The sequence below is a fragment of the Salvelinus namaycush genome, unplaced genomic scaffold (assembly GCF_016432855.1).
Source record: "Salvelinus namaycush isolate Seneca unplaced genomic scaffold, SaNama_1.0 Scaffold632, whole genome shotgun sequence".
Lineage (NCBI taxonomy): Eukaryota > Metazoa > Chordata > Actinopteri > Salmoniformes > Salmonidae > Salvelinus > Salvelinus namaycush.
The window spans coordinates 51,006-77,483 of record NW_024061345.1 but is presented as its reverse complement, the minus strand read 5'-3'; the positions used below and the strand labels follow the sequence as shown (position 1 = coordinate 77,483).

Genomic DNA, 26,478 nt, shown 5'->3' with positions numbered 1-26,478 from the left:
GCTGAGCCCCCCCGAACACACACACACACACATGCACGCATGCAGACAAAGTTCTGATGGCCAAGGTGTCACCGCTCTGTGTCTCAAACAAATGGGCTGCTATTCACTGTAACACTCCAATACCATGTTCACTGTAACACTCCAATACCATGTTCACTGTAACACTCCAATACCATGTTCACTGTAACACTCCAATACCATGTTCACTGTAACACTCCAATACCATGTTCACTGTAACACTCCAATACCATGTTCACTGTAACACTCCAATACCATGTTCACTGTAACACTCCAATACCATGTTCACTGCAACACTCCAATACCATGTTCACTGTAACACTCCAATACCATGTTCACTGTAACACTCCAATACCATGTTCATTGTAACACTCCAATACCATGTTCACTGCAACACTCCAATACCATGTTCACTGTAACACTCCAATACCATGTTCATTGTAACACTCCAATACCATGTTCACTGTAACACTCCAATACCATGTTCACTGCAACACTCCAATACCATGTTCACTGTAACACTCCAATACCATGTTCACTGTAACACTCCAATACCATGTTCACTGTAACACTCCAATACCATGTTCACTGTAACACTCCAATACCATGTTCACTGTAACACTCCAATACCATGTTCACTGCAACACTCCAATACCATGTTCACTGTAACACTCCAATACCATGTTCACTGCAACACTCCAATACCATGTTCACTGCAACACTCCAATACCATGTTCACTGCAACACTCCAATACCATGTTCACTGTAACACTCCAATATCATGTTCACTGTAACACTCCAATACCATGTTCACTGTAACACTCCAATACCATGTTCACTGTAACACTCCAATACCATGTTCACTGTAACACTCCAATACCATGTTCACTGTAACACTCCAATACCATGTTCACTGTAACACTCCAATACCATGTTCACTGTAACACTCCAATACCATGTTCACTGCAACACTCCAATACCATGTTCACTGTAACACTCCAATACCATGTTCACTGTAACACTCCAATACCATGTTCATTGTAACACTCCAATACCATGTTCACTGCAACACTCCAATACCATGTTCACTGTAACACTCCAATACCATGTTCATTGTAACACTCCAATACCATGTTCACTGTAACACTCCAATACCATGTTCACTGCAACACTCCAATACCATGTTCACTGTAACACTCCAATACCATGTTCACTGTAACACTCCAATACCATGTTCACTGTAACACTCCAATACCATGTTCACTGTAACACTCCAATACCATGTTCACTGTAACACTCCAATACCATGTTCACTGCAACACTCCAATACCATGTTCACTGTAACACTCCAATACCATGTTCACTGCAACACTCCAATACCATGTTCACTGTAACACTCCAATACCATGTTCACTGCAACACTCCAATACCATGTTCACTGCAACACTCCAATACCATGTTCACTGCAACACTCCAATACCATGTTCACTGTAACACTCCAATATCATGTTCACTGTAACACTCCAATACCATGTTCACTGTAACACTCCAATACCATGTTCACTGTAACACTCCAATACCATGTTCACTGCAACACTCCAATACCATGTTCACTGTAACACTCCAATATCATGTTCACTGTAACACTCCAATACCAATATACTGAGAGAGACACATACACACTCTGAACACATCACGTCCATGCCTATAGGCCTGAGTTGATGAAACTTGTAAAACATCTGATTCAGCTAATCACACACTTCTACGAAACGGCAATGCTACGCAACATAGTTCTGATTTGTTGAAACTTGTAAAACACCAGATTCAGCTAATCAACGTCCTCAGGAGCGACTGATTAGTAGAATTAGTTGTTGTAGGGTTGAAGCAAAATCCTCCAGAAGGGTATAGCTTCCCAAACAAAGGGATGGCCACCGCTGGGCTATGTGGTTTAGATGGTCCATCCATTATAGAAGGTCTATTTGGATCAGGTCTGTCTGCTGAGCTGCTGTAGAAGGCCTTCAGGGTCAACTCTCCCCTCTCTCACTCAACTCAATTACATTCAATTACATTCAAAGGGCTTTATTGGAATGGAAAACATATGTTTACATTGCTAAAGCAGGTGAAATAGATCATCAACAATAGTGAAATAAACAATAAAACATTGACAGTAAACATCACACTCACAAAAGATCCAAAAGAATAAAGACATTTCAAATGTCATATTATGTCTATATACATTGTGGTAGCAATGTGCAAATAGTTAAAAGGGAAAATAAATAAACATAAATATGGGTTGTATTTACAATGGTGTTTGTTCTTCACTGGTTGCCCTTTTCTTGTGCAACAGATCACAAATCGTGCTGCTGTGATGGCACACTGTGGTATTTCTCCCAATAGATATGGGAGTTTATCAAAATTGGATTTGTTTTTTAATTCTTTGTGGGTCTGTGTAATCTGTGCGAAATACGTGTCTCTAATGTGGTCATACATTTGGCAGGAGGTTAGGAAGTCCAGGTCAGTTTCTACCTCATTTTGTGGGCAGTGAGCACATAGCCTGTCTTCTCTTGAGAGCCAGGTCTTCCTACGGCGGCCTTTCTCAATAGCAAGGCTTTGTTCACTGAGTCAGTACATAGTCAAAGCTTTCCTTAATTTTGTGTCAGTCAGTCACAGTGGTCAGGTATTATGCCACTGTGTACTCTGTTTCTTTGTTAATTATTTCCAATGTGTCAAGTAATTATATTTTTGTTTTCTAATGATTTGGTTGGGACTAACTGTGTTGCTGTCCTGGGGCTATGTGTGGTTTGTTTGTGTTTGTGAACAGAGTCCCAGGACCAGCTTGCTTAGGGGACTCTTCTCTAGGTTCATCTCTCTCTCTCTCTCTCTCTCTCTCTCTCTCTCTCTCTCTCTCTCTCTCTCTCTCTCTCTCTCTCTCTCTCTCTCTCTCTCTCTGTCTCTGTCTCTCTCTCTGTCTCTCTCTCTCTCTCTCTCGCTCTGTCTCTCTCTGTCTCTCTCTCGCTCTGTCTCTCTCTGTCTCTCTCTTGCTCTCTCTCTCTCTACCTCCCACTCTTTCTCTCTCTATCTCCCCCCTCTCACCCTCTCTTTATCTCTCTTTCCCACTCTCTCTCTCTTTCTCTCCTCTATCTCCCACTCCCCGCCCCCCTCTCTCTCGCTCTCTCCCTCACTCCCTCCCTCTCTCTCTGAGCTGAATCCATTAAACTAAACCTAAGTAGGTCATGGGAATAGTGAGAGAGAAGGAGAAGGCTGCCTCTTAACAGGTATCTATTCTGCTCTACAGTCAGGCATTGACTGTTAGTGAGTGTCCCAAATGGCACCCTATTCTCTTTATAGTGCACTACATTTGACCAGGGACCAGGCCTATTAGGGAATAGGGTGGTGTTTGGGACACGGTCTTTATATGAGATATTTTAATACTGATACAAGGAAAGGTTAACTTGAGGTGCATTTCAAAGGTTTTCAAAAATGAGCAGCCCATTTATCTGGAAGGACAGTCATATCAATTATTTATTAAATAGCCTTTCAAAACACAGCGAGAGAGATAAAAAAAAGATGGAGCGTGAGGGAGAGGGGGAGGGGGAGCGAGAGGGAGAGACACACACACACAGATGCTCACATTGGGGAGCATAATTCATTACTGTGCTCTTAGCCTCCAGATTACCCAGAAGCACTTGCGGGAGGCGAGCGTGGAGAGAGAACACTGAGAACCATGATGACTTCCTGTGAATTCCCATGGTGGCTTTAGAGCGGGCAGCGCACACACACACACGCACACACACAGAGACAGGCAGCCAGGCGCTTCCTTCTCTCTCACACATGCACACTCTGAACCATAGAAATTGAATCCATGGATTCTATAGTTTTAACACTGAGGACACAGATGCATGCTTTCCTGTATAACATCAGCACATCAGTAAGCCTTCAGAGAACCAAGAGGAGAGAAAAGAGGGAGAAAGAGAAAGAGAGCGTCCTTACGTCATGGCCTGGTAGATGGACTCTACTCCGTATCTCATGGCGAACTCGTCCACTATCTCCTGGGACACGTCGTCATAGTAGACCTTCCACGCCTCCTCTCCTTTCACCTCTGGGATCTTCACCGCTCCACTGTTCTTTACCTCTGTCAGGTGGTGGAACAGGTTCTAAAGGAAGAGAGAAAGACAGGATGAAGAGAATAACATGAGAGAAGAGGAAGAGAGGGAGACAGTTCCTGGAACAGTTTCCATAGAGTGGAGAAGTCCTTCAGACCAGTTGGTGAGTATAGATGTCTTACCTCATGTAAACAGGTGTACTGGCCGTGGGGCGGAGCTACTTTCTCCTCTCCCTTCATCTCCACGTTGAGCTTCAATCTGATGGCTCCCGACACCATCGACTTATCAGTTCTCTTATCTAGAACACAGAACCAGACTTATCAGTTCTCTTATCTAGAACACAGAACCAGACTTATCAGTTCTCTTATCTAGAACACAGAACCAGACTTATCAGTTATCTTATCTAGAACACAGAACCATACTTATCAGTTATCTTATCTAGAACACAGAACCAGATGCATCAGTCTTCTTATTTTAAACACAGAACCAGATGCATCAGTCCTCTTATTTTAAACACAGAACCAGATGCATCAGTCCTCTTATCCAGAAAATGGTACCGGTCTTATCTAGAACATAAAAACAAACTTAACTTGAATATAGAAACAGTCTAATCTAGAACATGGAAGCTGTCGGACCTGGAACATATAATCACTATTATCTAGAACATAGAAACATTATTATCTAGAACATATAACCAGTCTAATGTACAACATAAAACCAGTTTTATAGAGAACATAGAACCAGTCTAATCTAGAACATAGAACCAGTCTTATCTAGAACATGGAAGCAGTATGATCTGGAACATAGAACCAGTATTCTCTAGAACATGGAAGCAGTCTGATCTGGAACATGTAATCATTATTATCTAGAACATAGAAACATGATTCTCTGGAACATAGAACCAGTCTTATCTAGAACATAGAACCAGTCTTATCTCGAACATGGAAGCAGTCTGATCTGGAACATATAATCATTATTATCTAGAACATAGAAATATGATTCTCTAGAACATAGAACCAGTCTTATCTAGAACATAGAACCAGCCTTATCTGGAACATGGAAGCAGAATGATCTGGAACATACCCAGGTTGTACCACACATCCATCTCCCCACTGAGCATGCGGACCTCGATGATGGTCTGACCCAGGAAGTCGTCCGACTCTCGTTTGAAGTGTTGTTTCATGCGAGACTTGATGTCATCATCCTCATCCCACACACGCACCTTGATCCGGTCTGTAGCGTTGTGACACTCACTGCACAGCAAAGCACCATGTGTAGAAAAACAGCACCAGTAAAGTGAATTAGTTTAGGGCAATATTAAAAAAAGACACAAGTCGCTATTATAATAAAAATACAATGATTATCAGACCACTTTGCTATTGTCATTCATTGCAGCTGCAGTGCTGGTTGTAGTGTGAGTGGGTGTAGGGAGAACACACATATTATAAAAGCATTGACAGTGCTGAATAACAACTTAAACACACTCTATTTGTTGAGTCTCTTTAGTCATAGTTTTAACAGTTTTGAATTCTCACAGTATCAACGTTGCTGTGCGTTCAAGTTTTTTTTTTTACAGTCTATGGCTCGAGGAAACTGTGCAGACACAGTGATCTGAACTATCTTATTGGCCAGCGGTAGGCCTGTAGGTGCACTTGATTTCCTCTCTGGACCTGCCGGGTAAGCGGAGTTCTACCTTCAGACACATGAAAGGGTTCAAAATAGGAACACTTTCCCTTCCCGTCATTAGGGCTGCTGAATCAAGTGCATCTGACGCCTACAACGCAAAAGGAATAGAAACATGTGGAACGTAAGGCTTTATTGTTTGTTTTTTTACAGAAATGTTTGGTGATTGACTAGGAATGCCTTGGAGATCGACCAGTCGATTGTGATCGACCGTTTGGTAACCACTGGTTTAGGGTGTCCAAACCTCATGTCTGCATCATAATTAGTTCAAAAGTTATTGCCGTTTTTACCCTTGTAGGATGGCCCAAATTAGGGTGACTAAATCAGAGAAAAAAAGCTGTAAAAAATCTAGAAAAAGCCCTTGAAGGTGAAAATCTGTGTGGCCCTCTTCCTTCCTCCCTCCTCCCATCCTCTCTAGAGCCGCTCAGCTGTTTTATCTACTGGCAGCAGCTCTGACCTAACTTGATATGACCTCACACTATCCTGGAGCACAAACAGACCTGGAGACTCAGTGTAGTCACGTCACAGTCATATGTTATGGCTAGGGTTGGCATAGTGTGGGTGGCTGTTAGGTTAGGGTTGTCATTGGGGCTTCAAAGGCTGGGGAGTGGTCTGGAGTTGTCCTCTCCGCTAGATGTATGTGGGAAATGAAAGACCTGGAAGGAGGAGAGAGAGGAGAATGAAAGAGAGTAGAGGAACAGAGAGGAGAGGGAGAGAAGAGGAAAGTAAAGTAGAGAAGAATAGAGGAGAGTAGAGGGAGATGAGAGGGGGGAGGGGCAAGGAGAGGAGAGGAGAGGAGAGGAGAGGAGAGGAGAGGAGAGGAGAGGAGAGGAGAGGAGAGGAGAGGAGAGGAGAGGAGAGGAGAGGAGAGGAGAGGAGAGGGGAATGTCTGTCAGGTGGGATTGACATCATTCTGCCCCACCGGCTCTCTTTAGGAAACCCTGCTGTCCCTAGTGTTCCCCCACCCAAGGGTGTGTGTGTGTCTGTGTGTCTGTGTGTGTGTGTGTGTGTGTGTGTGTGTGTGTGTGTGTGTGTGTGTGTGTGTGTGTGTGTGTGTGTGTGTGTGTGTGTGTGTGTGTGTGTGTGTGCGTGCGTGCGTGCGTGCGTGCTTGTGTGAGTGTTAGTGGCACCCACAGATGGATGTCCCTGCCAGGCAGAGAGCTAAGATTCCAAGACCCTGTCACATGGCATGAGGATAACATCTTTTCTCTCTCTGTCTTGTTTTCTCTCTGTCTCTCTGTCTTGTTTTCTCACTGTCTCTCTGTCTTGCTGTCTCTCTGTCTTGCTGTCTCTCTGTCTTGATGTCTCTCTGTCTCTCTGTCTTGTTTTCTCTCTGTCTCTCTGTCTTGTTTTCTCTGTCTCTCTGTCTTGTTTTCTCTCCCTCTCTGTCTCTCTGTCTCTCTGTCTGTCTCTCTCTCTCTCTCTCTCTCTCTCTCTGTCTCTCTTGTTTTCTCTCCCTCTCTGTCTGTCTCTCTCTCTCTCTCTCTTATTCTCTCCCTCTGTATCTCACTCTCCATCTCTCTATCTCTCCCTCTCTCCATCTCCATTTTGTTTGCACAGGAGGCAAGAGTGAGCAGTGTAACTCTGCGTCACATTCTGTGGTTTCTCATAAACACTGTAGATACTCTCGCACGCACGCACACACACACACACACACACACACACACACACACACACACACACACACACACACAAACACACACACACACACACACACACACACACACACAGTGCCTCCATCAGCATACAGAGAACATGGTGGAAGGCAGCTCTAACAAAGCCTCTTTGTCTCATAGATACAGGTATTCTAATCGCCAGCGCTATGGTTTCTATGGAAATGGGCTGCTTGATTTATCTTTTTCTATGTATGTCTCTATTTAAAGCTGGAATCCATACTTGGTGAAACTGCCACATTCGTTGGTCATATTACAACAAAATATGAAGTTATTTCAAACAACAAACACGTTTTCTTGTCTCTGACATTAGTGCACATCATTAGTGCACATCATTAGTGCACATCACTTCATGCGCCATAGAAAGCAGAGGATGTATTGCAACATAATGTGTTCAGGATGCTGGATGATGTTCTTCTCTTTTGTCATCAAAACAAAAACAACAACAATTGTGGCTGTGGTGAAGAATGGTGCTGTTCCACCTTACGCGTATTTCAGCTTTAAGTACATACAGGATACTGTAGATACTGTAGATACAGGATATACTGGCTTTAGAACAGACTTCCCAAAGCCTCATGACGTTGATGTGAAATGTGTCGTTCATAGTGCTATACTGTTGTTTTACAGAAAGCCATATTCCAGTGTTCTAGGTTGTGTTAGGTCTTAGATAATACCATTAGTTCTCGGTTCTCTGTGTACCTTAAATCAACATGATCAACACCACAATCAACATGACAGTCTGTCACCACTCAGAGTTCAGAGTTCAGACTCACAGAGAGCCAGATTAAAACCATAATACCTTTTCTAATGACACCATGGGTCAATCTCTACATAGCACAACACATTCTCAAAAGTTCCCTCTCCATTTTAGAAGTTGTTGTTTATTTAAAAAGGGCCTGAGCTAACATGGGTTAGCTTCATAATACTTTCAGTAAACTCAAACAAAGCTGTACACTCAAAGCTGTGGTGAAATGACGCTTGGCATTCAGGCCAAAGAGTTCCATTTTGGTTTCATCAGGCCAGAGAATCTTGTTTCTCATGGCCTGAGAGTCCTTTAGGTGCCTTTTGGAAAATTCCAATCGGGCTGTCATGTGTTTTTTACTGAGGAGTGGCTTCCGTCTGGCCTCTCTACCATAAAGGTCTGATTGGTGGAGTGCTGCAGAGATGGTTGTCCTTCTGGAAGGTTCTCTCATCTCCACAGAGGTACTCTGTCAGAGTGACTATCGGGTTCTTGGTCACCTCCTTGACCAAGGCCCTTCTCCCCCGATTGCTCAGCTTGGCCGGGCGGCCAGCTCTAGGAAGAGTCTTGGTGGTTCCAAACTTTTTCCATTTAAGAATGATGGAGGCCACCTTCAATGCTGCAGAAATGTTTTGGTACCCTTCCCCAGATCTGTGTCTGACATGCACTGTCAACTGTGGGACCTTATATAGACAAGTGTGTGCCTTTCCAAATCATGTCCAATCAATTGAATTTACCACAAAAGTGGACTCCAATCAAGTTGTAGAAACATCTCACTGATCAATTGAAACAGGATGCACCTGAGCTCAATTTCGGGTATCATAACAAACGGTCTGACTACTTATGTAAATAAGGTATTTCTGTTTTTATTTTTAATAAACGTGCAAACATTTCTAAAAACCTGTTTTCCCTTTGTCATTATGGGGTATTGTGTGTAGATTGATGAGGAAAAACATTTATTTAATCCATTTTAGAATAAGGCTGGAAAAGGTGGAAAAAGTCAAGGGGTCTGAATACTTTCCAAATGCACTGTAGATGATATTCATGTCAATAACACATTTTTCAGTGAAATGCATTTTAATTATTTTCTGTCTCCTCTCCCCTCATTTCTTGGTGTTGTAGGTTCTACATGTCTGTGATAACAATGTCTGCTGGAGTAAAGTGTTTGTATTACAGCTTAAGAAGGTAGCCTTGTCTGAGCCAGAATGGCCCATAGGGTAGGAGCATACCTCCTGTTTCTGTAGCCTGAGGCAGTCTTCATGTACACCACCTGGACAGGACTTATGGTCATGCGTGCATATATTTTATGTATGGGTGGCCCCAGCGGGAATCATACCAACGGGTTGCAAGTGCCATGCTCAACCGACTACACCACAAAGGACCACGTCTATAATACAGTCTGTAGTACACTGGCTTAGGTTGTAGTAATGCTGTAGCAGTGATATACTGTATGTTCATACTCACAAGAAGAACTTCTCGTCCCAGACAGGGTTGAGGTTCCCAAAGATGGTCTTGGTACGCCGTTTGGTCTTCCCTACCTGGACAGTCACATAGGGGTCACTGGAACCTGTCTTATCCTTGGCCTGCAGACCCTGGGCACACATCACTGGAGAGGAGAGAGGGGGAGGCAGGGAGAGACAGGGGGAATAGAGGGAGGCAGGGGAAGACAAGGGAAGACAGGGGGAGGCAGGGGAAGACAAGTGAAGACAGGGGGAGGCAGAGGAAGACAGAGGAAGGTAGGGGAAGACAGAGGAAGACAGGGGATGATGGGAGAGTCAGGCGAGACATGGGAAGACAGGGGAAGGCAGGGGAGACAGGGAAGGCAGAGGAAGACGGGGGAAACAGGGGAGACATAGGAAGACAGGGGGAGACAGGGGGAGACAGAGGAAGACAGGGGATGACATGGGAGACATGGGAAGACAGGGGAAGGCAGGGGCAACAGGGGAGACAGGGGAGACAGGGGAGACAGGGAAGGCAGAGGAAGACAGGGGAAGACAAGGGGAGACAGGGGAGACAGGGAAGGCAGAGGAAGACAGGGGAAGACAAGGGGAGACAGGGGAAGGCAGGGGCGACAGGGGAGACAGGGGAGACAGGGAAGGCAGAGGAAGACAGGGGAAGACAAGGGGAGACAGGGGAAGGCAGGGGCGACAGGGGAGACAGGGGAGACAGGGAAGGCAGAGGAAGACAGGGGAAGACAAGGGGAGACAGGGGAAAGCAGGGGAAGACAGGAAAAGACAAGGGGAGACAGGGGAAGTAGGGGAAGTAGGGGGAGGTGGGGGAGGCGGGGGGAGACAGAAATAACAACAGTAAGACTTAAGAGGCTTTTGTTCCAGTCCAGCACTAATATACAGTATAATATACATATTCAAATATATGTAACACGTAAAGCCTGCAGGTTTAATGCTGTATTACTTGCTATGCACTAGTATGAGCCTTGTCCTATGTCTTATGTATAGGTACCATAGCCATGTAAACTTGTCTCCAGTATAGCCAATCTGTTTGTTGGGGAAGCAGTGAATATCTGCCTCGCCAACAGACAGATACCTAAGAGAGACCAGTCCACCACCATCGCACATGACCATGCATGAGCACACACACACACACACACACGCACACACATTACATTTAAATGCTTTTTAAAAATTATTTAGCAGACACTCTTATCCAGAGTGACTTACGTTAATCTTAAAATAGCTTGTTGAGACAACCACATATCACAGTCTTTGTAAATACATTGTTCCTCAATAAAAAAGTTATCAGTAGAGTCAGTGCTAGTAGGAAAAAACAAGTGCACTTCTGTTTTTTTATGGGGGAATAAGACTGAGATGTCTTATTAAAGACACAGCACTTAAAGATGCACTCCTGAACATCTGTATCATTTCAGCCAGCAGTTTTGAAAGTGGTGTTCACGAGCCAAAACAGGTCCCCGTTTTTTGTGTATTACATCATCCAATTGTGTACTACGTCATCCATTTCGTGTGATGTGTTAAAGGTGGAATATGCAGAAATCACTCTTCCATTTCCTGGTTGTTAAAATTCTAGTAGTTTGGCTAAGTTAATGTGATAAAACAAGCAATTGCTACAAAACAAGCAATTGTGGAATACAGTAATACATTAGTAACACCTTCTCTTCCCAAGACATAACCTGTTTTATTTCACCTTTATTTAACCAGGTAAGCGAGTTGAGAACAAGTTCTCATTTACAACTGTGACCTGGCCAAGATAAAGCAAAGCAGTGCGACAGAAACAACAACACAGAGTTACACATGGAATAAACACGCATACAGTCAATAACATAACAGAAAAAAAAGTATATATACAGTGTGTGCAATTGGCATGAGGAGGTAAGGCAATAAATAGGCCATAGTAGCGAAGTAATTACAATTTAGCAGATTTACACTGGAGTGATAGATGAGCAGATGATGATGAGCAGATGATGGTGTGTAAGTAGTGATACTGGTGTGAAAAAGAGCAGAAAAGTAAATAAAAACATTATGTGGGATGAGGTAAGTAGATTGGGTGGGCTATTTACATATGGACTATGTACAGCTGCAGCGATCGGTTAGCTTCTCAGATAGCTGATGTTTAAAGTTGGTGAGGGAAATAAAAGTCTCCAACTTCAGCGATTTTTGCAATTCGTTCCAGTTACTGGTAGCAGAGAACTGGAAGGAAAGGCGGCCAAAGGAGGTGTTGGCTTTGGGGATGACCAGTGAGATATACCTGCTGGAGTGCGTGCTACGGGTGGGTGTTGTTATCGTGACCAGTGAGCTGAGATAAGGCGGAGCTTTACCTAGCATAGACTTATAGATGACCTGGAGCCAGTGGGTCTGGCAACGAATATGTAGCGAGGGCCAGCCGACTAGAGCATACAGGTTGCAGTGGTGGGTGGTATAAGGCGCTTTGGTAACAGAACGGGTGGCACTGTGATAGACTACATCCAATTTGCTGAGTAGAGTATTGGAAGCAATTTTGTAGATGACATCGCCAAAGTCGAGGATCGGTAGGATAGTCAGTTTTACTAGGGTAAGTTTGGCGGTATGAGTGAAGGAGGCTTTGTTGCGAAATAGAAAGCCAATTCTAGATTTGATTTTGGATTGGAGATGTTTGATATGAGTCTGGAAGGAGAGTTTACAGTCTAGCCAGACACCTAGGTATTTGTAGTTGTCCACGTATTCTAGATCAGAACCGTCCAGAGTAGTGATGCTAGTCGGGCGGGCGAGTGCGGGCAGTGAACGGTTGAAAAGCATGCATTTGGTATTACTAGAGCAGTTGGAGGCCACGTAAGGAGTGTTGTATGGCATTGAAGCTCATTTGGAGGTTAGTTAACACAGTGTCAAAAGAAGGGCCAGAGGTATACAGAATGGTGTCGTCTGCGTAGAGGTGGATCAGGGAATCGCCCGCAGCAAGAGCGACATCATTCATATATACAGAGAAAAGAGTCGGCCCGAGAATTGAACACTGTGGTACCCCCATAGAGACTGCCAGAGGTCCGGACAACAGGCCGTACGATTTGACACACTGAACTCTGTCTGCGAAGTAGTTGGTGAACCAGGCGAGGCAGTCATTTGAGAAACCAAAGCTATTGAGTCTGCCGATAAGAATACGGTGATTGACAGAGTCGAAAGGCTTGGTCAGGTCGATGAACCCTGCTGCACAGTACTGTCTTTTATCGATGGTGGTTATGATATTGTTTAGTACCTTGAGCGTGGTTGAGGTGAACCCATGACCAGCTCGGAAACCGGATTGCACAGCGGAGAAGGTACGGTGGGATTCGAAATGGTCAGTGATCTGGGGGGGATGACCGCGGCAGCTTTCCAATCTTTAGGGATCTCGGACGATACGAAAGAGAGTTTGAACAGACTGGTAATAGGGGTTGCAACAATGGCGGCGGATAGTTTTAGAAAGAGAGGGTCCAGATTGTCTAGCCCAGCTGATTTGTACGGGTCCAGGTTTTGCAGCTCTTTCAGAACATCTGCTATCTGGATTTGGGTGAAGGAGAAGCTGGGGAGGCTCGGGCAAGTAACTGCGGGGGGGGGGGGGGGGGGGGGGGGGGGCGGAGCTGTTGGCCGGGGTTGGTGTAGCCAGGAGGAAAGCATGGTCAGCCGCTGAATCCAGGTGAATCCAGGTGAAAGCTATGATCCCTTATTGATGTCTTGTTAAATCCTCTTCAATCAGTGTAGATGAAGGGGAGATGACAGGTTAAATAAGGAGTTGTAAGCCTCGAGCCAATTGAGACATGGATTGTGTATGTGTTCCATTCAGAGGGGGATTTTTTAAGTGCCTTTGAACGGGGTATGGTAGTAAGTGCCCGGCGCACTGGTTTGAGTGTGTCAAGATCTGCAATGCTGCTGGGTTTTTCACACTCAACAGTTTCCCCTGTGTATCAAGAATGGTCCACCACCCAAAGGACATCCGGCCAACTTGACACAACTGTGGGAAGCTTTGCAGTCAACATGGGCCACCATCCCTGTGGAACGCTTTCGACACCTTGTAGAGTCCATGTCCGATGAATTGAGGCTGTTCTGAGGGCAAAAGGGGGTGCAACTCAATATTTGGAAGGTGTTTCCTAATGTTTTATACACTCAGTGTATAGTTTAGAGAATCATTGTACCATCTACATCTCTGTTAAACATGTTTTCAATAACCCAAAATATAGTTTTTCAGCTGTTTGAAGCTGGTGTACAAAACCGATAGTTAAAGATGCAAACACTAAACTTAAGAACAGGAAGCATAGAAACTCTGCACATAGAACAGATCTACCGCATCTTAAATTTGCTTTCAATAAGAATGACAGATCTATAACTCACATTTTTATGTGAATTTGGTCAGGTCGCCCAAAAAGTTACATATTATAGCTTGAAGACTTTTGCAATTCGTGTGATATGTTGCATCTTCAACTTGACATCGGTCCTATATTGTTATTTAATCCCAGCCCCCGTGGGAGGCCTTTTGCCTTCTGGTAGGCCGTCATTGTAAATAATAATTTGTTCGTAACTGACTTGCCTAGTTAAATAAAGGTTAAATAGAAAACAAATCAATAAAAACATATGCCCTAGCCAGACTATACCAACAACAACAACTTGCTGAAAGACAAAATATACTTAGGTTAGCTACTCTTGCAGAGACTATTTGTCTTCCCAGGCTATGGATGAGGCACACACACACGCACACACAGACACACACCCTCACCAAACAGACACACAAACAGACACACAACCTATACCCCATTAACCGCTCCACCCACACACCCTGCTCCACACACCCTTAACCATCCATCTCAGACAGGAAGTAGTATTTCCCAGCCCCATAAAAGGTAAAAGGACACTGTGCATTAAATATGTATGAGTGACACTCTGTATTATTCATGAAACATAACTCCCCCAGCCAGCCCCTCTTCTCTCGCTGACAGAGACTGGTGGGCCGGGCTCTCAAAGACCCCACAAATGAGAAGCTACAGCCTCGTGTTGCAAGAAATACAATACAATGAGAGAGAGGGGCAGAGGGGATGAGAGGGAGAGAGCGAGGGGATACAGGGGATAGACAGAGATAGGGAAGAAATGGCAGAGAAAGAGTGAAAAGGGAGAAAAGGGGGAGAGAGAGAGGGGTAGCGGAGAGAGAGAGGGTGATGTGGAAAGGGAGTGGGAGGAGTGGAAAGAGGTGGAAAGAATAGAAAGAGGCAGAGAACGGCTGATGTCTATGTTGGCTCTGTATAATGTAGTATAATGTAACTACAGAGCTGAGTGATGGAGAGAAAGAGAGAGAGAGAGAGAGAGAGAGAGAGAGACCGAGAGAGAGATGGGGGAGAGATATAGAGAGTGAGAGGGGTAAAGGGGGAAAGATGAAAAAAGGAGTGATGGTGAGAGGGAGTTTATTAAGTATACTGCATTCTCCTTCCTATAGCAGTCTATACACATCTACTGATCCAGGGCTGTGATGTAGCAGTTAGCTGATGCAGAACATTCACATCTCACGGCTGCCTATCTATCTACCGCCAAAGTGCTACACAATCAATGTGTGTCTGTGTTTATCAAATGAATAATACATAAATAAAGAGTCAATAAGTCGGTTCTAAAACAGGACGTTGGATAAGGCCATAGAGATAGATGGGAGCGGGAGGCAGTTTTTCTCTCTGTCTCAGTCTCTTGGGGATTGATTGACACACACAAGGAATGGCAGGAAGGCTATCTGGGCAATAAAATAGCTCAGCTCATTCCAATCTGGTGTAATTTAGCCCAGAGGAACTGTATGCTCTAGTCGCACCCCTGCAAGGTAATACACGCACACACATCACCCATCGGGCTGAGCACAGAATCAGCCACAGTGGTGTATCGCCCTTCCAGCTATGTGCCTTGCTCAAGACGATCTGAAGACATTTATTATAGTCCAGCAAACCTTCCCAGCACCAGGCCTCGGTGATTGTGATAAGATGTGATGTTGACCTTGGTGGACCACTAGGAGGTTCCCTCCAGTCTAGCCTGCTTGGCTAGGGACGAGGGCTTAGTTCTTAGTGTTGGTACTACTAACCTGTGATGTTGACCTTGGTGGACCACTAGGAGGTTCCCTCCAGTCTAGCCTGCTTGGCTGGGGGCGAGGGCTTAGTTCTTAGTGTTGGTACTACTAACCTGTGATGTTGATCTTGGCGGACCACTTGGAGGTTCCCTCCAGCACTGCTTGCTTGGCGGTCTTCAGGTGTCCAGTGAAGTCCTCTTTAGAGATCCCAAACATCTCCTGGATGACCTCAAACACCTCAGGCCGGTTCTTCTCCCTGATCTTCATCCTCTCCTTCATGGCCATGATGATGTTCAGGGTCTTGTCCTCAGCGCCATGCTTAGAACTCTTCTCCACCGCCCCTAGAACACCACACACACACAGGAAAATACACACACACACACACACACACACACACACACACACACACACACACACACACACACACACACACACACACACACACACACACACACACACACACCATTACAAATTAGGATACAGCATTGTGCTTAGAACTCTTGTCCACCGCCCTTAGATTTCCTCTGGCCCATCTATCAAACACACAGATCACTTTCTCCCATGCCCTTTGTGGACTCTATCTCTCTTTCTCTACCTTTCTCTTTTGGGTATCTTGTCCCTAGAACACAATGGGAAGCAGTTGTTGTAGGAGGAGAATGTTACAAATACTGTCTGTGATTAGAATACAGTTAGAAGCATCCTTTGTACCCACCTTAATTCTGTGTGTTTGTGTGTGTGAGTAGGGGGTGGGGGTTAGAAAGACTTTGGCTACGGCCTATCTCTCAAACACACACTTCTGCTTTCTCCTCATGCTTTTATTGGACCCTCCCTCACCCCTCTTTCACCTCCCTCCCTCTCCCCTCTCTCCCCTCCCTCGCTCTCTTTTTCACCCCTTCTCTCTCCTCCTCTAATCGAGTTATCTCGCCTGTCATCTTTGGCGAGGTCATGAACTGCGATTGAAATCAAATTAAACATGAATCATCATTTGAATAAAACACTATGTATGCGTCCCAAATTACACAGTTTTCCCTACATAGGGCAGTACTAAAAGTAATGCAATACTAAAAGTAGTGCACTATGTAAGGAATAGTGCGCCATTTGGATGCACACAGAGAGTTCTATCATTCAGAGTGGAGCTAATCCAGTTACAGAGAGTGACGGTCCTGGGGCTAACGTGTCACACGTCTACTGTCATCCAATCAAAACACACTAGGATAAACCTCTAGATACTACCCAAAACATGACCTGCTACTGTAGAACAGAGGGAATCAGTTTAAATAAACATTACAGTAGCAAGATGGAGAGGGTGTGGGTGTGTTTTAGTGCAAACACAAACACGTTTGAGAGCTAGCTACACTTCAAAGCAGGCTGGGAGGCAGAGAGTAATGTCATACTGAGAGCCAGAGGAGACACCCTCCCTGTAAGGCTGGAGACAACAACACACACACACACACACACACACACACACACACACACACACACACACACACACACACACACACACACACACACACACACACACACACACACACACACACACACACGGCAGCTTGTGTATGCTATATGGAGTAAAATGTCCAATGGTGCTGCAGTAAACGAACAAACAAGCTGTAAAAGCAAACATCTGCGATTCAGCACCACTGAATGGACAGCAACAGAGTCTGGATTCTGAAGTTCAGCACCACAGGAAAGTGGACAGTGCTCACATAGCTCCCATTGTAAATAATAGGGGAATAAATTGCAACTAAAGGAAGTAGGAACTCTCCCATTGTTGCTTTGAATTCGTAACCACATATGAATGCATATTTTGTGTGTGTGTGTGTGTGTGTGTGCGCGTGTGTGCGTGTGTGCGCACACGTGTGTGTGTGTGTGTGTGTGTGTGTGTGTGTGTGTGTGTGTGTGTGTGTGTGTGTGTGTGTGTGTGTGTGTGTGTGTGTGTGTGTGTGTGTGTGTGTGTGTGTGCGTGCGAGCGAGTGAGTGGGAGTACAAACCTGTGTTTCTGGGTGTGAGCCTGTGTGTGTGTGAGTGTATTTCCTTACTCTGTAGACAGTCGGCGTTGAGTAGATCCTGACACTTCTCGTGGCATTTGACACCACACTCAGAGCAGCGCATACCCTGCCTGGCGATGCCCCACAGCAGGCCCTCACACTCGTGGCAGTAGGTTGGGGCGGTGGCCGTCCACACCTCAAAGTTATGAGGCGTCGTAGACGAGATGGGATAGATCAACGCCTGCAACGTCTTCCTAAACACGTGCAGTTTCTGGAGAGGAGGAGAGAGGGTGGAGAGGAGAGGAGAAGAGGGAGGATGAGGGAGAAAGAGGGTGAGAGGAGAGGAGAAGAGGGCGGAGGAGGGAGAGGGGGGAGAGGAGAAGAGGGCAGAGGAGGGAGAGAAGGGTGAGAGGAGAGGAGAAGATGGCGGAGGAGGGAAAGAGAAGGGAGAGGAGAAGAGAGCAGAGGAGGGAGGGAGAGAGGGGGGGAGGAGAGGAGAAGAGGGCAGAGGAGGGAAAGAGGGGGGGGAGAAGAGGGCAGAGGAGGGAGAAAGAGAGGAGAAGAGAGAGACAGAAGGAGAAAAATAGAGAAGAAAGAAGAGGGAAGAAAGAAAGTAGGTGGGAGTGAGAAGTCAGATGTCAGATTATAAAACAGACACATAAACACACACCCCCTAGAGGTAAAGGGAGAAGGTCTAAGGCCAGAGGTCACTGTAAAGTTCAAGTATCCCCAGGGTCAGTCCAGTCTCATTAAAACCTAAATGAGCTATAGCATTGTGTTGCTTTAAACCCCATCGCTATAGGCTACCTTCTAATACAATAATAATGGCTGCGTCCACAACACTAAATTCCCCTTATAGTGTACATTATGCTGACCACAAACACCTTTAGGCTGCTTAAATACTATCCTATGCTCCATATAGTGCACTACAAGTAGTGTGTATTATGCTGACCCTACACTGCTATAGGCTACTTTCTAATAAGGCTACTTTCCCAACAAGATCTCACGGTTTGACCAATTTTACTTCAGATTCTGACGTTTGTCCACATTTCTCCAAACGTCAAATTTCGAAGTTGCTCCAAACATCAAATATCTAGGTGTTTTGGACACCCTGGATTGCTCCTCCTGATATTCCTAGCTGACTTGCCTAGTTAAATAAAGGTAAAATAAATCAAGTTAAAAAGAACAACACACCGGGTTGCACCACTGCTGTCACCGGTGCCTCGCGGCTGGTTAAGTTTAGGTATTATTTCCTAATGGTTAACCTCTCTTGGGTAGGGGCAGTATTTTCACGTCCAGATGAAAAGCATGCCCAAAGTAAACTGCCTGTTACTCAGGCCCAGGAGCTAGGATATGCATATAATTGGTATATTTGGATAGAAAACACTCTAAAGTTTCTGTGAGTATAGCAGAACTGATAAGGCAGGCGAAACCCCGAGGACAAACCATCCCCCAAAAAACAAATTTCAGCCTACCACTGTTTTCAATGGCTGTCACTTTTATTATAAGGCGAAATCCTCCCAGATTGCAGTTCCTAGGGCTTCCACTAGACGTCTACAGTCTTTAGAAAGAGTTTCATGCTGGTTTTTGGAAAAATTAGCCAGAAATTGTAGTTTTTCTAGGTGGCTCCCATTTTGGCTGTAGTGTTTCCAAGCGCGTGGAAGAGAACGCGTTCTTTGGTATTTTTCTCCGGTAAAGATAATAACAATTCTCTGTCTTAAATTGTGTTGTTTATTTACGTATTAGGGTACCTAAGGTTTGATTAAAAACGTTGTTTGACTTGTTTGGAAAAGTTTATCAGTAACGTTTGGGATTCATTTTGTATGCATTTTGATGGAGGGAAACTGGGTGGATTATTGACTGAAGCGCGCCAGCTAAACTGAGTTTTTATGGATATAAAGAAGGACATTATCGAACAAAAGGACAATTTGTGATGTATCTGGGACTTTTTGGAGTGCCAACAAGAAGATCATCAAAGGTAAGGCATTTATTATATCGTTATTTCTGACTTTCGTGGTGCACCTGCCTGGCTAAAATATGTTTTTCATGCTTTTGTATGAGGGGTGCTGTCCTCAGATAATCACATGGTGTGCTTTCGCCGTAAAGCCTTTTTGAAATCTGACACAGCGGCTAGATTAACAAGAAGTTAAGCTTTATTTTGATGTATTACACTTGTGATTTCATGAAAATGAAATATTTATAATTCCATAGTTTGAATTTCGCACTCTGCAATTTCACCGGATGTTGGCCAGGTGGGACGCTACTGTCCCATCTGAATTAAGAATTAAGTTAAGGGTTATGATTTGGGACAGGGTTCAAACAAAAACAACTAAAACGAGTTTCTATCAACGGGATTGGACAAGCGACCCTCGGAGCCAGAGCACTTGGCTTACGCCTATCCGCCACCCCTGTCTACAACGCCCTTGCAAAACAGAAGCCTACTTGATGGTAATAGTGCTCACCTTTGCCCCTAGTGGCCGGTTTTGAAGGCATCTCCCCATGTGCTGGGTACATGGACAGACTTCAGATTTCTAAGTGGCTCTTGAGCGACCAGGTTGACTTTTCAGTCCATAATGATATGCTAAACTCCATAATGTGCACTCCAAGTAATGTGCATTATGCTGAACCTCTACTCTACAGCCATAGGCAACTTTCTAATAGGGCTATGTGTCCATATTAACCATATGAACCATATTCTCCGTGTAATGCACAGTATATAGGGGCAAGGGTGTCATTCCATTATTAGTATTGAAAGAGCATCCTTTAGCTAAGTGGCTCAATGACACCAGTGTGTTTTATTACTGCACAACACCCTGTTTTGTGAGTGTGAGTTGATTTGGGTTTGGGTTTGTTTATTGATTGGCTCTATTAAATGTATATTCCTGTGTCTTTCACTGCTAATAGGTGGAGAGGTCAGACATATGAATGGCCCTAGTTCACCATGTGGCCCACAGACTATCAATCAGGCTCACACACTCACTCATGGACGCACGCACGAGCGCACGCACGCACGCACGCACGCACGCACCACACACACACACACACACACACACACACACAGCGCCACCTCTAACCTTTTGGGGGCTCTAACCGAGATTTGGTTTTACATTTTTGTAATTTAGTAGACGCGCTTATTCAGAGCAACCTGCAGTTCGTGCATTCATCTTAAGATAGCTAGGTGGGACAACCACATATCACAGGCATAGTAAGTACACTTTTCCTCAATAAAGTAGTTATCAGCAAAGTCAGAGCTAGAAGGGGGGAGGGGGATCAAGTGGAAGTGTTGGTTCAGGAAAGTTTACAAAGTCCGGAGCTGCCCTTCAGTCCTGAGCTGCCCCTCAGTCCGGAGCTGCCCTTCAGTCCGGAGCTGCCCTTCAGTCCGGAGCTGCCCTTCAGTCCGGAGCTGCCCCTCAGTCCGGAGCTGCCCCTCAGTCCGGAGCTGCCCCTCAGTCCGGAGCTGCCTTTCAGTCCGGAGCTGCCCTTCAGTCTGGAGCTGCCCCTCAGTCCGGAGCTGCCCTTCAGTCCGGAGCTACCCTTCAGTCCGGAGCTGCCCCTCAGTCCGGAGCTGCCCCTCAGTCCGGAGCTGCCCCTCAGTCCGGAGCTGCCCCTCAGTCCGGAGCTGCCCTTCAATCCGGAGCTGCCCTTCAGTCCGGAGCTGCCCTTCAGTCCGGAGCTGCCCCTCAGTCCGGAGCTGCCCTTCAGTCCGGAGCTGCCCTTCAGTCCGGAGCTGCCCTTCAGTCCGGAGCTGCCCCTCAGTCCGGAGCTGCCTCTCAGTCCAGAGGCGCCCCTCAGTCCAGAGGCGCTCCTCAGTCCAGTGGAGGGTCGCCGCTCCTAAGAGGCCACTGAAGTGGGTAATGACTATGGTGGAGTGGGGTCCACGTCCCGCCACCGCGGACAGATGCCCACCCAGACCCTCCCCTATAGGTTTAGGTTTTGCGTCCGGAGTCCGCACCTTGGGGGGGGGGGGGGGGCGGATACTGTCACGCCCTGACCATAGTTTGCTTTGTATGTTTCTATGTTTTGTTTGGTCAGGGTGTGATCTGAGTGGGCATTATATGTTGTATGTCTAGTTTGTCTATTTCTATGTGTTTGGCGTTGTCTCTGATTGGGAGCCATATTTAGGTAGCCTGTTTTGTCATTGTGGGTTGTGGGTGATTGTCTATGTGTAGTGTTTTGTGTCAGCACTATTATTCGATAGCTTCTCGTTCGTTGTTTGTTATTTTTGTATAGTTCGTTCAGTGTTCTCTTTTTAAATAAATATCAAGATGAACACTTACCATGCTGCATATTGGTCCTCCGATCCTTCCAACTACTCCTCCTCAGACGAGGAGGAAGACAAACGTGACAATATGGTTGTTTTTATACTGTGCATTGTTTAGTAGGCCTACTTTGTCTGTCTTTATAATTATTCCAATGCTGACGACGTCTGTCGTTATGTCGTGATCCAAGCCCATGCTTGCTTGCTATAGTTATTTATTTTCCCCAGTCATGTTTACCGAGCGACAGGTCATTAGAAAAGAAAATGACAAACCTAGATAGTTTTTTAATTGTACAAATGTTGACGCATAAGTGTCGGGAGAGAAGTGTTGCTCCTCTCGAAGGTGAAACAATAGATGGGGCAAATGAATTAGCCTTCATCTAAATCTGTGTCTGGAATACATGCAGGCAGTATTAGCTATCCATGCACTAGGCTATTTATTAGCCTATTTCGTTGATATTTGAATAGGACTAAGTAAATGAGCATTTTCTTCTGTCAGGGTCGTTTAACTTTGAACAATGTGTGTGAATGAGTGAAGGAACATACCAATGTACTCTGAGCTGTGATAGCTCAGTAAAGTATAGGCTTTACCGGCATTTAAAGCTAATTTCCAGGTTTTTCGATCAAAAGTGGATCTGTGATCTGGTGAAATACCACAATGTGCCACCACAGCAGCTAGATGTGTGACCTGTTGCCACTAGTGAAACACAAATGCCATTGTAAATGCAAACTAAATGTATCTGTCTCTTTATTTTCCTTTCTTACCTCAACTACACTATATATACAAAAGTATGTGGACATCCCTTCAAATTAATGACTTAGGCTATTTCAGCCACACCCATGGCTGACAGGTGTATAAAATCGAGCACACAGACATGCAATCTCCATAGACATAAATTGGCAGTAGAAATGCCTTACTGAAGAGCTCAGTGACCTTCAACGTGGCACCGTCAGGATGTCACCTTTCCAACAAGTCAGTTTGTCAAATTTCTGCCCTGCTAGAGCTGCCCTGGTCAACTGTAAGTGCTGTTATTGTGAAGTGGAAATGTCTCGGAGCAACAATGGCTCAGCCGCGAAGTGGTAGGGCACACAAGCTCACAGAACGGGACCGCTGAGGGCTGAAGCAGGTAGCGCGTAAAAATCGTCTGTCCTCAGTTGCAACACTTACTTCCAAGTTCCAAACTGCCTCTGGAAGCAACATCAATACAATAACTGTTCATCGGGAGCTTCATGAAATGGGTTTCCATGGCCGAGCAGCCGCAAATAAGCCTAAGATCCCCATGTGCAATGCCAATTCTCGGCTGGAGTGGTATAAAGTTCGCTGCTATTGGACTCTGAAGCAGTGGAAATGCGTTCTCTGGAGCGATGAATCATACTTCATCATCTGTAAGTCCGAAAGACGAATCTTGGTTTGGCGAATGCCAGGAGAACCTGCCCCAATGCATAGTGCCAACTGTAAAGTCTGGTGGAGGAGGAATAATAGTCTGGGGCTGTTTTTCATGGTTCGGGCCCCTAAGTTTCAGTGAAGGGAAATCTTAAAGCTAAAGCATTAAATTATATTCTGTGCTTCCAACTTCATGGTAACAGTTTGGGGAAGATCCTTTCCTGTTTCAGCATGATAATGCCCCCGTGCACAAAGCGAGGTTAATACAGAAATGGTTTGTTGAGATCGTTGTGGAAGAACTTGACTGGCCTGCACTGAGCCTTGACCTGAAATGGAACGCCGACTACGAGTGTAATCTTTACTGTTCATTTACTGTTCATTTCCAATATCAATTAAGCTCTTTGAATTGACGTGCGTGCATGCATGTGTGATGTGTGTGTGTGTGTTTCGCTGTGATCAGCCGTGCTGCTGGAGAATGAAAGCAGAGGCTTGAATCCCTAGCGAGTGTTGCTAGCCACTCTACTGAAAGAATCAATGGGTGCAGTAAATTTGCCTTTTACAGTGTGAGAGAGACGTAGAGAGGTGACATACTGCCCTCCCTGACACAACGACGATTTCTCTATTGAGTACTTCTCCTCCCTCTCTCCCTCTTTCTCTCTCCCTCTCCCAGCCTCCACTCCTCCTTCCCTTCCCTCCCCTCACTCTAATATAAATTACTGTACACCCTCTCTCTCTCTCTCTCTCTCTCTCTCTCTCTCTCTCTCTCTCTCACACACACACACACACACACACACACACACACACACACACACACACACACACACACACACACACACACACACACACACACACACACACACACACACACACACACACACACACACACACACAGGTCTCGCTGCTGATGTAAGGTGGTGCTGTTGCAGCCAGCCTCTGCAGGCCACCACAGGGCCTTAATTAATGACAACAAGTCTTACAGCCACAGGCCATCCAGCAATCCTCACACACCCACTCACATACACTGGGTCCTGAGAAAAATGACTGGTGTTTAATCTGAGGAGGTTGTGAGGATGCAGCTGCAGAGAAGTGATCTCTGTGACATCACATGATGACGAAATGATGACGAAACCCTCGTCATCGTCACATCTACTGGCTGGCTGCTGAGCCGCATTACACACTCACAGACACACACAGGTAGGACACTAACACACACACACACACACACACACACACACACACACACACACACACACACACACACACACACACACACACACACACACACACACACACACACACACACACACACACACACACACACACACCACAGAGTAGGCTGCTGAGCCCTTTAAAACTATAGCCCCAGAGGAGAGCCCTGGATAAGAGCATCCCCCTCAACCCTTTTCCCATTCCTCTTATATTTTATCCCTGCATTTTAATTCCCCTCCTTCCTGTCCTGTTTCATACAGGCCTGTCAGACGTGGATAAGTATCAGGTGAGTCGCATCCTCACTGTAACTTTTAAGAACAAACTCTGCCGGCTACCAGCTGTCTGCATGTCTTTTAGCTGCTAGCTAGCTAGCTGCTGTATCTCTGACAGAGAGAGAGAGATGTTAAAGTCTAACGTATATGTATCATGTTACGTAACATCTTGGTCTAATAATGTGTCATGGCAGTCTTCAGTGGATAGACATCAGAATCTGACGTGACAGTGCCTAAGCATTAGCTCAGTGGGCTAACAGTCTTCAGTGGATAGACATCAGAATCTGACGTGACAGTGCCTAAGCATTAGCTCAGTGGGCTAACAGTCTTCAGTGGATAGACATCAGAATCTGACGTGACAGTGCCTAAGCATTAGCTCAGTGGGCTAACAGTCTTGTGGCACGAAAATGCATGACACTGGTTTAAACCCATTTTGTCACACACATATGTTGTTGATCTGTGGGTAAGGCCTATATGTGAGCTTCCTGGGATAGATACCCTGTTTGGTAATGATTTACTTTGACTACATCCATAACACATTTATTACACATCTATAAGCATTTCATGAAAAAAAGCATTTCATGAACGTGTTATAACAGGTCCCAACTGCATACCAGCGTGGCAGAATCTTCAAGCACCATTGAAAAAGAAGAAGGTAAATCATGGGCCTATACCGGCCGGTGAGGGACATGGAGCTGGTGCAGGCTATAGATCAGCATCATTTTCAAAACATGGTTTGGCCTTTTGGCATATTCACTAACACTGGTATGGAAGAAGCACACTTCTGATAACAGACATAATGATGACACTATGCTGTCATTGTTATAATGCATCTATTATTAAGATACCTAAATATGAGCTCTTGACATGAATGCGGTATAGATATGCTATGGATATATTTCATTAAGCTTTAATATTGTGGTTGGGACCTGTTATAACAAGCTCATGAAATGCTTATAGATGTATAATAAATTGATATGTAGTCAGTAGTTACCAACTACGGTAGATATCAACTTGGCAAGTTCCCCAACGCCAGTGTATATAATGTTAAATCAAATCAAATCAAATGGTATTTGTCACATGCGCCGATTAAACAACAAGTGTAGACCTTACAGTGAAATGCTTACTTACACGCCTTTAACCAACAATGCAGGTTTAAGAAAAACACCCCCAAAAATAAGCAATAAAGTAACAAATAATTAAAGAGCAGCAGTAAAATAACAATAGCGAGGCTTCATACAGGGGGTACCGGTACAGAGTCAATGTGCGGGGGCAATGTATTGTCCAGTTAGTGTGCATTTTTTATATGTAGAGACGTCCAGTTCTGAAGATGGACACACAGACAGTCATTCTCTGCCTTATCTTTCTGCTCCAAAAAGCAAAGCAGAGAGAGATAAAAGAGAAAGAGAAAGAGAGAGAGAGAAGAGAAAGAGAGAGAGAGAAAAGAAAGAGAGAGAGAGAAAAGAGAGCAAGGCCTAGATAAAAGAGACGGAGAGAGAGAGAAGAGAGATAGAGATAAAAGAGAGGGAGAGAGAGGGAGGGCAAGCGGGAGAGAGGGGTAGGAGGGTAGTTGGCTAAAACATCTGTCCTGAGTGGACTAGTTTGTCAATCTCCCTGCTGCTGGATTAATGACATCAGAGAC

At 45.1% G+C, this 26,478-nt stretch overlaps 1 protein-coding gene across 1 annotated transcript in view; it reads right to left on the bottom strand.

Moving 5' to 3' along the window:
- Positions 1-26,478, bottom strand: part of LOC120042197 (protein unc-13 homolog C-like) — a gene marked incomplete at its 3' end in the record, with an annotated part of 129,591 nt that overhangs the window by 67,273 nt on the left and 35,840 nt on the right. Inside the window, 6 exon segments of the mRNA XM_038987074.1 lie at positions 4,009-4,172; positions 4,304-4,419; positions 5,205-5,374; positions 9,681-9,822; positions 15,839-16,066; positions 17,765-17,984. Of these exon segments, the coding sequence (XP_038843002.1) occupies positions 4,009-4,172; positions 4,304-4,419; positions 5,205-5,374; positions 9,681-9,822; positions 15,839-16,066; positions 17,765-17,984 (1,040 nt within the window).